Below are 14,725 nucleotides of genomic sequence, written 5' to 3' on the forward strand. Positions count from 1 at the left end.
AAGAGGAGGAGGAAGAGATGAGAAGAAGGAGGTGGAGAGGAAGAGAAGGGAAGGAGGAGAGAAGAAGAGGAGAAGAAGGAGAATGGGAGGAAGAGGAGGAGGAGAATGGGAGGAGGAGAGGAGAAGAAGAGAAGAAGAAGAGAAGAAGGAGAATCAGGGGAAGAGGAGGAGAGGAAGAGGAGGAAGAGGTGAGGAGAAGAAGAGGAGGAGGAGAATGGGAGGAGGAGGTGGAGAGGAGGAGAATGGAAGGAGGAGAGAAGAAGAAGAGGAGAAGAAGAGAAGAAGGAGAATGGGAGGAGGAGGAGGAGATTAACGCAGTATTATTGGGCTCCAAGTAAACTCAATACCTTCTTCAGGTATGCTGTGATGGTCTGCGGGAGTGACCTTGGGGGAAGGAGGAAGAGCTGCTGAATAGACAACTATCATGAGAAAGGAGGGAGGAAGAGGAGGAGGAAGAGAAGGGAGGGGGAGGAGGAGGAGAAACCACATTCTATCGTTTTCTGGAGACCAAAAGGAGAAGAGGGGACAAACACTTTCAGAACTTGGAAGATTCTTACAACATAGATAACGTTAATTTGCGACACCTTTTTTACTCTTCCCTTTTCCTGAAGCAGCCTTTGCCTCTCGCATCACGCACAGCCTTTATGGGGGCTTTCAACCGGGAATGCATCCATCCTGACAAAGAGGCGCTTCCATATTTTTTTCAAAAAAAATAAAATAAAAAATACAGCCCCAGGCTGGCACCCATCAGAAGGCACCACGGATTGTCCAGCGTGGTCTCCAAACGTCTAACAGTAACAGAATTGGAAGGGGCCTTGGAGGTCATCTAGTCCAACCCCCTGCTCTTCCCAGAAAGCTTTCCACCAATGTCTCTGTGGAGATTCTCAGTCGTCCAGGGGATGCTTGTCCCAAAGGTGAAAAAGCAACCCAGTCATATGACCAACAGGCCACACCCACCCAGCCACGTGACCACCAACCATGGCTGCCCAGTCACATGGCCACCAAGCCACGCCCACCCAGTCACATGGCCACCAACCATGGCTACCCAATCACTTGACTACCCAGTCACATGGCTACCAAGCCACACCCACCCAGTCACATGACCACCAACCACGCCTGCCCAGTCACATGACCACCCAGTCACATGACCACCAACCACGCCTGCCCGGTCACATGACCACCCAGTCATATGACCACCAAGCCACACCCACCCACACACATGACCACCCAGTCACGTGACCACCCACCCAATCACATGACCACCAAGCCACACTCACCCAATCACAGGACCACCCAATCACATGACTACCAACCATGCCTGCCCAGTCACATGACCACCAAGCCACACCCACCCAGTCACAGGACCACCCAGTCACATGACCACCAAGCCACACCCACCCAATCACAGGACCACCCAATCACATGACTACCAACCATGCCTGCCCAGTCACATGACCACCAAGCCACACCCACCCAGTCACAGGACCACCCAGTCACATGACCACCAAGCCACACCCACCCAATCACAGGACCACCAAGCCACGCCCACAGAACCAGTAGTAAAAACCATGTGAATCCCACCACCGGTTACGCCGCGTGAATCTTGCGGGGAAGGAAGGAAGGAAGGAAGGAAGGAAGGAAGCGCTTACTTACCTCCCACCCGAAATGCGCTTCCTTCAACGTGGTCCTGGGCAATGTCACGTAGGGCCCAAATCTCTCTCCGGCTTCGACCTTCTTTTTGGTCCAGATACCCAATCCTGCTCCGGGAATGGAGGATTCCCTCAGTTCAAAGTCGGCCGGGATGGGGATGTCGTCGGGAATGTAGACGGGGGCCTCGTAGGGAGAGCCCTCTTTGGGGTGGAAGTCCTCGCCCGCGGGGAAAGGGGAAGGGGGACCGATGGGGATGGGAGACATGACGCTGTCCTCCGTCTCCTCTTCTGCGCTTTCGCCGGCCAGGAGCTCCGCCTCGGTTTCGTACATGTTGGTCACGATTTCGTGGTCGCCTTTGGAAAGAGAATGGGGAAAAAAAACAATCCATCAATTACGAAGGTCTCCTAGGAAAAAACGGTTGAGGTTCTTCACGGGACGAGTCACATTACATTCATCAGAGAATCACAGCTGGATAAGAAGGGACCCAGTCCAGGGGGGTCAAACTCAATTCGATTGAGGGCCGCATTCATGGCCATGGTGGGCACAGCCAGCTGGACATCACTCGCATTGGGGGCACCTGTGGTGGCCAAGTGCTAAGGCCGGACTTCCCTGAGACCCTCCCCTCCCTCTCATTATAATCTCCTTCCTTCCTTCCTTCCTTCCTTCCTTCTTTTTCCTTCCCTCTTCATTCTCCTTTCTTCTTCCTTCTCCCCATTTCTTTCCTTCCTTCTTCTCTTTGTTCCTCCTTTCCCTTCTCCTCTTTCAGTCTTTCTCTTTCCTTCCTTCCCACCACTTTTTCCCTTCATTCTTATTTTTCCTTTCCTTTCCTTTCCTTTCCTTTCCTTTCCTTTCCTTTCCTTTCCTTTCCTTTCCTTCCTGCCTTCCTTCTTTTTCCTTCCCTCTTCATTCTCCTTTCTTCTTCCTTCTCCCCATTTCCTTCCTTCCTTCTTCTCTTTGTTCTTCCTTTCCCTTCTCCTCTTTCAGTCTTTCTCTTTCCTTCCTTCTCACCACTTTTTCCCTTCATTCTTATTTTTCCTTTCCTTTCCTTTCCTTTCCTTTCCTTCCTGCCTTCCTCTTTTTCCTTCCCTCTGCCTTCTCCTTTCTTCTTCCTTCCCCTCTTTCCTTCTTTTTCCTTCCTTGCTCTCTTCCCTTCTTTTTCTCTGCCTTTCCTCTTTCTCTTTCTCCTTTCCTGTCCCTTCTTACATGCTCAAATGCAAAAGGAGGAAAACATTTCTCCTTTTGCTTTGTTTTTAGTTTGTTTTGGTAGCCCTCTGCTAGCCAAAAACGGAGCGGGGGGTGGGTGGCGCACACACAGATCCAGCCTGTGGGCCTTGAGTGTGACACCCCTGATCTAGTCTAACCCTTTAGTCATACCAAAGCAATGAATCGAAGGGAGCGGGTTCTAATCCTATCCTATCACACGTGTCCGAAAGAGCTGGAACCCATCCGAGATGCTCAAATTAAAATCTTTTGTGCCCTCGTCAACCTCCAAGACCTTTTTGATTTTTTAATGTTCCTTTCCTCAATTTTCTCCAAGTTGACTTCCCACCCATGTTCCCCTAGGGCAGGGGTCTGCAAACTTGGCTCCTTTAAGACTTGTGGACTTCAACTCCCAGAGTTCCTCAGCCAGCAAAGAGAGAGAGAGAGAAAGAGAGAGAGAGAGAGAAAGAGCAAGAGAGAAAAAGAGGGAAAGAGAGAAAGAAAGAGAGAAAGAGAAAGAGAGAGAGAAAAGAAGAGAGAGAAAGAGAGAAAGAAAGAGAGAGAATGAAAGAAAGAAAGAAAGAGGGAGAAAGAGAAAAAGAGAGAGAAAGAGAAAAGAAGAGAGAGAGAGAGAGAAGGAGAGAGAGAGAAAGAGAGGGAAAGAGAGAGAGAGAGAGAGAGAGCGAGCGAGAGGAATGCAACCATAACCCATTTGCAAAACAGAGCAAAACGGAATTTTTACGCTCGTTTCTCTGTTCAACCCGCGGAAGCAAACCCTGCCTTCCTTCGAAAAGTCATGGAGCTCTGAAACACTTTTTTAATTTAGGAGCATTCAGAGGGATAATTATGAGGTTAGAAGTGGGCGTAAGGTTATCTGGGTTTTGACTTCCACCGATGGGTGCCTTTGGGTCACAAAAGCTGGTTCTTTTCAGGCGCTGGTGGCAGAGTTTGGGAGCAGAGCTGGGGTGGGGGGGGGAGGGAGTTTGGGAGTGAAAAAACCCTCCCAGGAGGGGAAAAAAATGTCTCTATATATACGGGGGCAAAACAAAAGGGAGAAAATGACAAGGGGCAAATAATGAGCCGAAATAGCCCAAGTGGGTGACCGCGTCCAGTTAGCGCTAATTGGTCTGTGCCCCCTGTAAATTGTGGCAGGCCCACAGCAGCCAGGACTGTCCGGCGTCCAACGGGACCGAGGTTTATGTGGGTCCTTTATTGTGAGTTTTGCTTTTATTTATTTTTTTTAAAAGCTTGCACACCCATGCAGAGTCGGGCTAAATAGCTTTTTCATCTCAGAAAGTCAGCCCCCCCCCTCCCTCCCCAGCCTCGGAACAATTAGGAAATTAGCGTGATTATTGTAGCAAGACTGCACATGGTTGCATGGCAAAGGAAGGTCATTTCATTCGAGAGGTTGGGTTAGGACCCCTTTTGGCTGGGGGTGGGGGAGGGAGTTTGGAGTGAAAAACCTCCCAGGAGGGGAAAAATGTCTCTATATATACGGGGCAAAACAAAAGGGAGAAATGACAAGGGCAAATAATGAGCCGAATAGCCAAGTGGGTGACCGCGTCCAGTTAGCGCTAATTGGTCTGTGCCCCCTGTAAATTGTGGCAGGCCCACAGCAGCCAGGACTGTCCGGCGTCCAACGGGACCAAGGTTTATGTGGGTCCTTTATTGTGAGTTTTGCTTTTATTTATTTTTTTTAAAAGCTTGCACACCCATGCAGAGTCGGGCTAAATAGCTTTTTCATCTCAGAAAGTCAGCCCCCCCCCTCCCTCCCCAGCCTCGGAACAATTAGGAAATTAGCGTGATTATTGTAGCAAGACTGCACATGGCTGCATGGCAAAGGAAGGTCATTTCATTCGAGAGGTTGGGTTAGGACCCCTTTTGGCTGGGGGTGGGGGATTAGAAAAGACCAATAATTAGCAACCTGTCTGACAAGGCTGTGAAGTTGGTGCGTATCTTTGTTATTAGAATGGGGGGGACGGGGGGACGGAGGAGGAAGAGGATGGGGAGGGAGGAGGAGGAAGCAGAAGTAGGGAAAAGGAAGGGGAAGGGGAAGAAGGAGAAAGAGGAGGAAGAGGAGAAAGGAGAAGAAGGTGATGAGTTGGAGGAGGAAGAGGAAGGAAAGAGAAGGAGGAGGAAGAGGAAAGAGAAGGAGAAGGAGAGAAGGATAAGAAGAGGAAGGGGAGGAGAGAAAAGGGGAGAGGGAAGAGAGGGAGAAGAAGGTAAGGAGGAGGAAGAGGGAGAGGAAGAGAAGGAGAGGGAAGAGGAAAGGAAGAGGAGAAGGAGAAGGAGAATAAGAGGAAGGGAAAGGAGGGAAAGAGGAGGAGAAGGAGAAGAAGGTGAAGAGTTGGAAGAGGAAGAGGAAGGAAAGAGAAGGAGGAGGAAGAGGAAAGGAAAAGGAGGGGAAGAGGAGGGAAGAGGAGGAGGAGGAGGGAAGAGGAAAGGAAGAGGAGAAGGAGAATAAGAGGAAGAGGAAGGGAGAGGAAGGAAAGAAAAAGTAAGAGAAGGAGAAGGAGAAGAAGGGGAAGAGTTGGAAGAGGAAGGAAAGAGAAGGAGGAGGAGAGGAAGAGGAAGGGAGAGAAGGGAAAGAGGAGAAGGAGAGGAATGGGAGGAAGGAAAGGAGGAGGGGAAGAGAAGGGGAAGAGGAGGAGGAGGAGAAGAAGGGGAAGAGTTGGAAGAGGAAGGAAAGAGAAGGAGGAGGAAGAGGAAAGGAAAAGGAGGAGAAGAAGAGGAAGAGGAAGGGAGAGGAGGGAAAGAGGAGAAGGAGAGAAGGAAGAGAAGGAGAAGAAGGTGAAGAGGAGGAGGAGGAGGAGGAGGAGGAGGAAGTCGGTCTTCATCAGAGCACCTGCTGTCGGGGGGACAGGAGAAGGAAGAGCGAAGGGAGGAGGGGAAGGGGCCAATTCTGCTTACACAAACATGCCCCCAGAAACAGGCTTTTCGGAAGCATTTATACGCCATAATCCCGAAAATACTTGTGGTTGCAAGAAATGTTTGTCCTCTGGGTATTAGCAAGTCAAATGATTTCCCACTTGGTGATTAGCCTCTTCGGAGGCTGAAGGGAGCCGGGAGACCAGCCGGGCGGAGAAGGAGGAAGGCTGGCTGGCTGAACAGAGCCCGGCCCTCCGAGGGGAACTTGACACGGGCAGAAGAAGAAAATCTGGACACGGCTTCCAAGCGGCCCCGGTTTGGGGAGGGAGGGGGGGGCGGAGGAGGAATGGGTTTCCCTCAAACTTCAAGGAAGTGCACCACCTGCTTTTAAAAAACAAGGTTTGCCTTTGAAGGAGGTTTCGTGAATGGTGTCTCTAGTTTAACGAGAAGAAGGGCTGGCATATATTTGAAGGACTGTGACAGAGTGCCAAAAACGGCTCGGGGAAAAAAAAACCCGACCTAAAAATGGCCTGAAAACGGCCCAAAAACAGGGATGCGCACGCTGGCCAGCTGTTGTTCAGGTTTCCGGTGCTCCGGCGCACGCGAAAACCAGCTGGCTGGCCAAAAATACAGACATGTGCGCACCGGCCAGATAGTCTTCGAGTTTCTGGCGCTCTGGCACACGCGCACACATACACACGTACATTCCGGTTTGGGCACTCGGTGCCCAAAAGGTTTGCCGTCCCTGGTGTAGGGTTTCCTGCCTAAGCAGGGGGTGGTACTAGATGACCTCCAGGGTCCCTTCTGTTCTAACTCTGCCTTTAGCTTCGAGAGCGGGACAGCTGCCACGTTGCCAAGGGACCAAGGGGTGGGTGGGTGTGAACCTTCCCTCCCTCTTCAGTCCCCAAGGCCAAAAAAAGTTTAAAAAAAATGGGCCATCGTCCCAAGCGAAGAGAAGACCCGTGATTTTCTTCCGAAATAACCAAAATCAGCTCGGAGGCCTTTGCGGAGAGGAAATTGGGAAGGCAGGTCGGCAGCGGCCTGGGAAGGCGGACGGTAGAAGAGCAAATAAACCCGATGCCACCCGGGCATGAAATTGCGAGGAAGCTGCGGCGGGATGTCATCGCCCTGGTTATTGGTTTGATACGAGTTGTATAATTGCGCATCACTCGTCTCCTTTCTGGAGGGCAAAGACGACGTCGGGGGGGGGGCCTTCGCACTTGGGGATGAGCCTCGGAGCAAAGTTGGGGGTGGGAACTGTGCTCATGTGAACCCTTTTTGTCTGACACACACACACACACAAACACACCCCGTGGCAGGAGAGCCAGCGCGGAGATTTGGCAGATAAGCCGAGAACGGGATGTTCGCAGGGGGAATTAAAGAAAAAAAGGAAAGGAGGGAGGGAGGGAGGGGAAAAAGGGTTTCTCCCCTCTCTTTTTTTTTTTTTTTTGGCAGAGGACAAAATAGCAACAGGCTGTGTTGCCTCTTTGCCAACAGAAGAGAAAACGGGAGAAGGGAAAAATTATCCAGGCGGCAAGGGAAGAAAAGAAAGATTAAAGAAATGAATGATTTTGCAAAGAAATAAAGGAAATGCTGGGGAAACAATAAAAAAAGGGATGGCTTTGTTCCAATCAAGGCCTGAATAATCTTGGGTTAAGAGGGCAGCAATCTTGTTTTATCCAACTGGTTTTTGGTGGTTGTTGGGTGTTGGGTTTGTTTGTTTGGTTGTTGTTTTTTTTTTGGTTGTTTTTTGACTTCTAAGGCCTAAAATCAGAAAGGAAAAATTAATGTGCAGCTTGTGCAATTTGGAGAAGCGTTTACCGCTGAAATATTCCACGGAGTTCTAGGCTCAAAAAAGAGTAGAAGGAAATAAATGAAGGAGAGGAAGGGAGAGAAAGGAAAGGAAGATAGAAGAAGGGAAGGGAAGGGAAGGAAGATAGAAGAAGGGAAGGGAAGGAAAGGAAGAAGGGGGGAGAAAGGAAAGGAAAGGAAAGGAAACTAGAAGAAGGAAGGAAGGAAGGAAGGAAGGAAGGAAGGAAGGAAGGAAGGAAGGAAGGAAGGAAGGAAACTAGAAGAAGGAAGGAAGGAAGGAAGGAAGATAGAAGAAGGAAGGGAAGGAAGGAAGGAAAGGAAAGGAAAGGAAAGGAAAGGAAAGGAAAGGAAAGGAAAGGCGGAAGAGGGAAGGGAAGAAAGGTAGAGAAGGAGGAAGGGAGGGCAGCAAGGAAGGAAAGAGGGAGGAAAGAAGGAAGAAAGAAAAGAGCTCCAAATTTCCGTGGCTAAGCAAAACATTTGTTAAGTGAATTTTGCCCCAATTTATGACTTTCCTGGCCACCGTTGGCAAGTGACTGCCTGCGGTTGTTCAGCCAGTCCCAGGGCTGTGAGGCGAAGCTGGCTTCCCCATTGACTGGGATTGTCAGGTGGTCTCAAAAGGGGGACCCTGGGGGCGCTGCCACCATCACAAATACGTCCAGTTTAAGTTACGGAACTCCAGAGTTGAGCCTTTTGGCATCGGTTTCTTAAAAGTATCCAAACCAAACAAAAATCCCCCAATTCTTTCTCCCTAAGATTTATCAGGTCCCTTTTGCTGAGCTCCACAAAGGCTTAGCAATTTGGTTCCATTGGATCCGACGGTTTCAGAGATATGGCGGAAACGATTGGATCAAACAGAAGCAATAGAGCAGAAAACAGGAGAGAGAGAGAGAGAGAGGTGGGAGGGAGAGAAAGAGAGAGGGAAAGAGGGAGAGAGAGGAAGGAGAAGAGAAGGAGTGAGGGAGAGAGAAAGAGAGGGAAGGCGAGGTGGAAGGGAGAGAAAGGGAGAGAAGGAGGGAGGGAGAGAAAGAAAGAGAGGGAGGGAGAGGGGGAAGAGGGAGAGAGGAGAGAAAAGAGGAAAGAGGGAGAGAGAAGGAGAGAGAGAGGAGAGAAAGAAAGAAAGAAAGAGGGAGGGAGAGAGAGGAGGAGAGGGAAAGAGAGAGAGAGTGGGAGGAAGGAGGGAAGGAGAGAAGGAAAGAGGGAGAGAAGTAGAGAGAGGGAGAGAGGAGGAGGAGAGGGAGAGAGAGGGAGAAGGAGAGAAGGAGGGAGGAAGCGAAAGAGATGCAGGGAGAGGGGGAAGGGAGAGAGAAGGAGAGAGGGAGAGAAAGAAAGAGGGGGGGAGGAGAGAGGGGGAGGGAGAGGGAAAGAGGGAGGGAGAGAGAAAGAAAGAGAGGGAGGGAGGGGGGAGGGAAAGAGAGAGAGCAGGAGGGAGAGAAGGAGGAAGGGAGAGAAAGAAAGAGGGAGGGAGGGATAGAGGGAAAGAGAAGGAGAGAGGGAGGGAAGGAGGAAGAGAGGAAAAGAAAGAGAGAAAGAGAGAGAGGGGAAAGAGAGGGAGGGAGGGAGAATTCCACCAGCTTTTTTTATTTTTGCTAAAGCCAAGATTCAGGCACTTTCTTTATATTAAAAAGATTTCTGCCAGGGGAACCAGGGCTTTTTAAAAAAAACCCTGTAAGGATATTTCAAAGGGTTTCTTCATGCACATTTCACTCCCTTTGTAAAACTAGCAGGGAAAAACCATCTAAATACTTCCCTTTTAAATGGCAGTATTATATTTCTGCTAAAAGTTGAGTTCGGTCAAGCGTCAGATATATATATTTCTACCCGGAAATCTATTAGAATCATTCACTGGACCTTTAACCGGATGGGGTTTGCGGGTTTTTTTGCCCTCTCTTTTAATTCGAATCCCGGGCACGTCAAAGGTGTCTGAATTAAAAGGCGTTTTAATCCAGTTTTTTTTAAAAATCTAAATTCTTCCCCCCACCCCACCCCAGCCCCCTCCGTCCCATTGAGATTTGCAAAAAGGTGGATGATGAAATGGGGATGAAAAGAAATCTGGGTTGCAAAAATGCTCGTTACGGATTTAACGCGGGCGAATCGATTTGCAAATCTCAAATCTTTCGATCGGGCCAAGAATTCCCACTTAAGTAAACGTAGTTCTGTGGTGTTTTTTTTTTTTAACAAAAAAATTATAATTTTGGTTGAATCGGACATCGCGCCAACGTAAATGGGAAGATGCAATCTTTCGATTTATTTATTTATTTATTTTTGAAAGGAGCAAATAAGCGTGGATACTTTTTGCAAAGTGAGTGTCTGTTTAAAAAAAAAAAAAAGCTGGGTCTATTTTATCGATATAGTCCATTTGGAAGCTTCCTGTGTCTTGAATTTCACGGAAAGGACTCTAGAGAAATATACCTTTCATCTGCATTTTTGAGAAAGCCAATCTCAATCATTCCAGCAATCGGCATTCTCTCACCTTGGCAAGCAAAAAGTAACCGGGGGGAAATCTGATTTACAAAAAATATAAAATGGATTTATGTTAATTTCTTTTAGCCCTCCACTCAGACAAAAACCAATGATAACGAGTACTGCTTGGGGAAACTTGCAAACAGACTAGGCAGGTATTATTGGGGGAAACTTGCGTGCCGCTTGCACGTTGGAGGAAACCAGGAAGACAAATAAAGGAGTGGATGAGATAGGTATAGAGGGAGGTCGCTGCAAAATGAAGAGATGCATTCAAGAGGCATCATTAAAATATGCATTCGCTGCTGGTTCGTGCAGTTTGCATATGCAGGGAGGGATTTTGCCGACAACAGCCTGTTAGAGGGCTGCTGTTTTTTTTTTAACAAAAATTATAATTTTGGTTGAATCGGACATCGCTACCAACGTAAATGGGAAGATGCAATCTTCGATTTATTTATTTATTTTTGAAAGGAGCAAATAAGCGTGGATACTTTTTGCAAAGTGAGTGTCTGTTTAAAAAAAAAAAAAAGCTGGGTCTATTTTATCGATATAGTCCATTTGGAAGCTTCCTGTGTCTCGAATTTCACGGAAAGGACTCTAGAGAAATATACCTTTCATCTGCATTTTTGAGAAAGCCAATCTCAATCATTCCAGCAATCGGCATTCTCTCACCTTGGCAAGCAAAAAGTAACCGGGGGGAAATCTGATTTACAAAAAATATAAAATGGATTTATGTTAATTTCTTTTAGCCCTCCACTCAGACAAAAACCAATGATAACGAGTACTGCTTGGGGAAACTTGCAAACAGACTAGGCAGGTATTATTGGGGGAAACTTGCGTGCGGCTTGCATGTTGGAGGAAACCGGGAAGACAAATACAGGAGTGGATGAGATAGGTATAGAGGGAGGTCGCTGCAAAATGAAGAGATGCATTCAAAAGGCATCATTAAAATATGCATTCGCTGCTGGTTCGTGCAGTTTGCATATGCAGGGAGGGATTTTGCCAACAACAGCCTGTTAGAGGGCTGCTGTTGTTGTTTTCTCTCTCTCTTTAGATTCAAGGTCAGATACAGAGGTGCTATACAGCCTGGTTCGTACCGGTTCGGACGAACCGGTAGCGGAGATCGCAGGTGGGCCTGCCCACCCACCCTGGCGTAAAGATGTCCTATTCAGCCATGTTTTCGAGGCTGGGCGGATGCATGGAAGATGCGCATGTGGGGCAAATATGTGAAACCAACTGCTGGTCAGATTCACTAGGAGAGCCAGGCTTTCTCAGGGCAAGCTATCTCACAGCCCTCTTTCAAGGAGAAACTATAGAGACGTTTTAATGGCATTTGTGGGAGAGGAGGAGGAAGAAGAGGAGGAGGAGGACGAAGGAAAGGGAGTGAGAGGATAGGAGAAAAAGAGGAGAATGGGAGGAAGAGGACACAAGGAGGAAAAGAGAAGGAGAGGAGGAGGAGGGAAGAGGATGGAAGAAGGAGAATGGGAGGAGGAAAGGAAAAGGAGAAGGGAGAGGAGGAGAGGAGGAAGAAGGGAATGAAAGGAGGAGGAGGAGGAGGAGGAGAAGAAGAGGAGGAGGAAGAGAGAAGAAGGAAAAGGAAGAGGAGGAGAGGAGGATGAGGAGGAGAAGACGAGGAGAGAAGACAAGGAGGAGGACAGAAGAATGGAAGGAGGAGGAGGAGACAAGAAGGAGAAGGAAGAGGAGAGGAGGAAGAGAGGAGAAGAAGGAGGAGGAGAAGAGGAGGAGGAAGAGAGGAAGAGAAGGAGGAGAAGAGGAGGAGGAGGAAGGAAGAAGGGGAGGAGGAGGAGGATGGGAGGAGAATGGGAGGAGGAGGAGGAGACAAGAGGAAGGAAGAGAGGAGGAGAAGGGAATGGGAGGAGGAGGAAGAGAGGAGGAGGAGGAGGAGAAGGAGGAGGAGGAAGAGAGGAGGAGAGGAGAAGGAGAAGGAAGAGAAGGAGAGGAGGAGAGGAGAGACAAGAAAAGTGGAGGCATTTTCTTAGTTTTTCTAAGTCCTGTTTAGACAATACTCATTTTAACTGGTGCCCCATTCAAAGGGTGCCAGGAAAATATATCTAAATTTGTCTGACGCGGGGGGGGGCGGGTGATGGTTGATGCTTCCTGGATGAAAAAGGCTCCCAGGTCTGAGGAGGGAGTGAAAATAAGGGAAGCCACGGAAGCTGCGGAGGGCGGCTGTTCTGCCTTTCTGTCCCGACCTCTATCCATCCCTCTCCAGCCTCCCTGGCTTCTCTTAAGTGGTGAGATTCAGACGGTTCAGACGGGTTCGGACGAATAGGTAGTGGCGACCTGCACCCGTCCCACCCATCCAGGTACTATGCCGTCATATTTAGCCACGTTTTCTAAGCCGCGCGCATGCGTGCAAATGGTACGTGTGACCCAAGTGCATTTGGTGTACGGCGAACCGGTGGCAAGATAATTCCATTATCCTATCCTATCCTATCCTATCCTATCCTATCCTATCCTATCCTATCCTATCCTATCCTATCCTATCCTATCCTATTTTATTCTATTCTGTTCTGTTCTGCACTGTTCTATTCTATTATTCTATTCTATTCTATTCTATTCTATTCTATTCTATTCTATTCTATTCTATTCTATTCTATTCTATTAATTTATTTTATTCTATTTTGTTCTATTCTATTCTTCTATATCTACTGTATTCTATTCTATTCTATTCTATTCTGCTCTGCTCTGCTCTACTCTATTCTATTCTATATTTGAGAAAAAATTCATGGGATTAATTTACATCGGGGATTGGGCTCGCTCCTTAGAAAAAATGTCCCGAAATTTTATCTCCCGAGCGAGTCTGCTTTTGCTAGTTCTGTAATGAAACGAAATCTGAGGACTCTAAAACGGACGAGTGAAACAGGTCAGGAAAAACGAATAACGCCAGTAAAGAGCCGGAATTCCTTCCTGGCCTTCAAATGCTACTGAAACAGAAGCCAAACTGTATCCTCCCCCCCATCCCTTTTACTACTTTGGAGTCTTGGCTCCGGTTAAAAACGGTGAAATTATTATTATTTTTCCCCCTCTCCAGCTTTCTGAATTCTCCGTGAATTTGGGCGCTGCCCAAGCCGGCAATTTTGCAAAACGTTGCGAAGAAATGTTAAGAGGAGTTTTAAAGAAGGGGCGGAATCGGTCGAGCGGAACGTTAAACTGTCGAAGGTTGGCAAGGGTACCATCATGGGCGAACCCGGTTCAATGTAAGGAGAGGGAAGGGAAAACTGACATGCTGGGGGTTTGTTCAAGTTGCTAGGATATGTGTGTGTGTGTGTGCGTTTGGGGTGTGTGTGGCTGTGTGTGTGGGGGGAGAGTTGTCGCATTATTTGGCCCAGGCAGCAAAATTCTGTCCCGTGTTGGAGGGATGTTTAAAAGTCAGGAATGGCAATCACTTGGGCTGCTAGGCTAGAGAAAGAATTGGGAGGGCGATCAGAAAGAAAGAAAGAAAGAAAGAAAGAAAGAAAGAAAGAAAGAAAGAAAGAAAGAAAGAATGAAAGAAAGAGAAAGAAAGAAAGAAAGAGAAAGAAAGAAAGAACAAACGAACCTTTGGAAATTAAACACATAGATCCACAGGGGAGAGAGAGAGAGAGAAAGAAAGAGAAAGAAAAAGAAAGAAAGTAAGAAAGAGAAAACCTTTTGAAATGATGCACACAGAGAGAAGGAGGGAAGGAGAGAAAGAGAGAGAGAGAGAGAGAGAAAGAAAGAAAGAAAGAAAGAAAGAAAGAACTTTTGAAATGATGCCCACGAGAGATAGGAGGAGGGAGGGAGAGAAAGAAAGAGAGAGAGAGAGTCAAAGAAAGAAAGAAAGAGAAGACCTTTTGTAATGATGACCACAGATGCACAGGAGCAAGAGAAGGAAAGAGAGAGAGAGAGAAAGAGGAGAGAGAGAGAGAGAGAAAGAGAGAGAGAGAAGGAGAGAGAGAAAAACAAAGAAAAAGAAAGAAAGTAAGAAAGAGAAAACCTTTTGAAATGATGCACAGAGAGAGAGAAGGAGGGAAGGAGAGAAAGAGAGAGAGAGAGTGAGAAAGAGAAAAAGAAAGAAAAAGAAAGTAAGTAAGTAAGTAAGAAAGAGGAAACCTTTTGAAATGATGCACAGAGAGAGGAGGGAAGGTGAGAAAGAGACAGAGAGAGAGAAAGAAAGAGAGAGAGAGAGAAAGAGGAAACCTTTTGAAATGATGCACACAGAGAGAAGGAGGGAAGGAGAGAAAGAGAGAGAGTGAGAAAGAAAGAGAGAGAGAGAGAAGAGAAACCTTTGAAATGATGCACAGAGAGAGAGAGGAGGAGGAAGGAGAGAGAGAGAGAGAGAGAGAAGGAGAGAGAGAGAGAGAGAAAGAAAGAGAGAGAGAGAGAGAGAAAGAGAAACCTTTGAAATGATGCACAGAGAGAGAAGGAGGGAAGGAGAGAAAGAGAGAGAGAGAGTGAGAAAGAGAGAGAGAGAGAGAGAGAGAGAAAGAGGAAACCTTTTGAAATGATGCACACAGAGAGAAGGAGGGAAGGAGAGAAAGAGAGAGAGTGAGAAAGAAAGAGAGAGAGAGAGAGAGAGAGGAAACCTTTTGAAATGATGCACAGAGAGAGAAGGAGGGAAGGCGAGAAAGAGAGAGAGAGAGAGAGAGGAAACCTTTTGAAATGATGCACAGAGAGAGGAGGGAAGGTGAGAAAGAGACAGAGAGAGAGAAAGAAAGAGAGAGAGAGAGAGAAAGAGAAAACCTTTTGAAATGAT

At 47.6% G+C, this 14,725-nt stretch overlaps 1 protein-coding gene across 5 annotated transcripts in view; it reads right to left on the minus strand.

Moving 5' to 3' along the window:
• PRDM16 (PR/SET domain 16) overlaps positions 1–14,725 on the minus strand; it is a 308,062-nt gene that overhangs the window by 174,353 nt on the left and 118,984 nt on the right. For all 5 annotated transcript variants that reach the window (XM_058161081.1, XM_058161085.1, XM_058161082.1 and 2 more), the window contains exon 2: positions 1,654–2,003. In XM_058161081.1, the coding sequence (XP_058017064.1) occupies positions 1,654–2,003 (350 nt within the window). The remainder of the gene's footprint in view (positions 1–1,653; positions 2,004–14,725) is intronic.

This window comes from Ahaetulla prasina, chromosome 18 (assembly GCF_028640845.1).
Source record: "Ahaetulla prasina isolate Xishuangbanna chromosome 18, ASM2864084v1, whole genome shotgun sequence".
Lineage (NCBI taxonomy): Eukaryota > Metazoa > Chordata > Lepidosauria > Squamata > Colubridae > Ahaetulla > Ahaetulla prasina.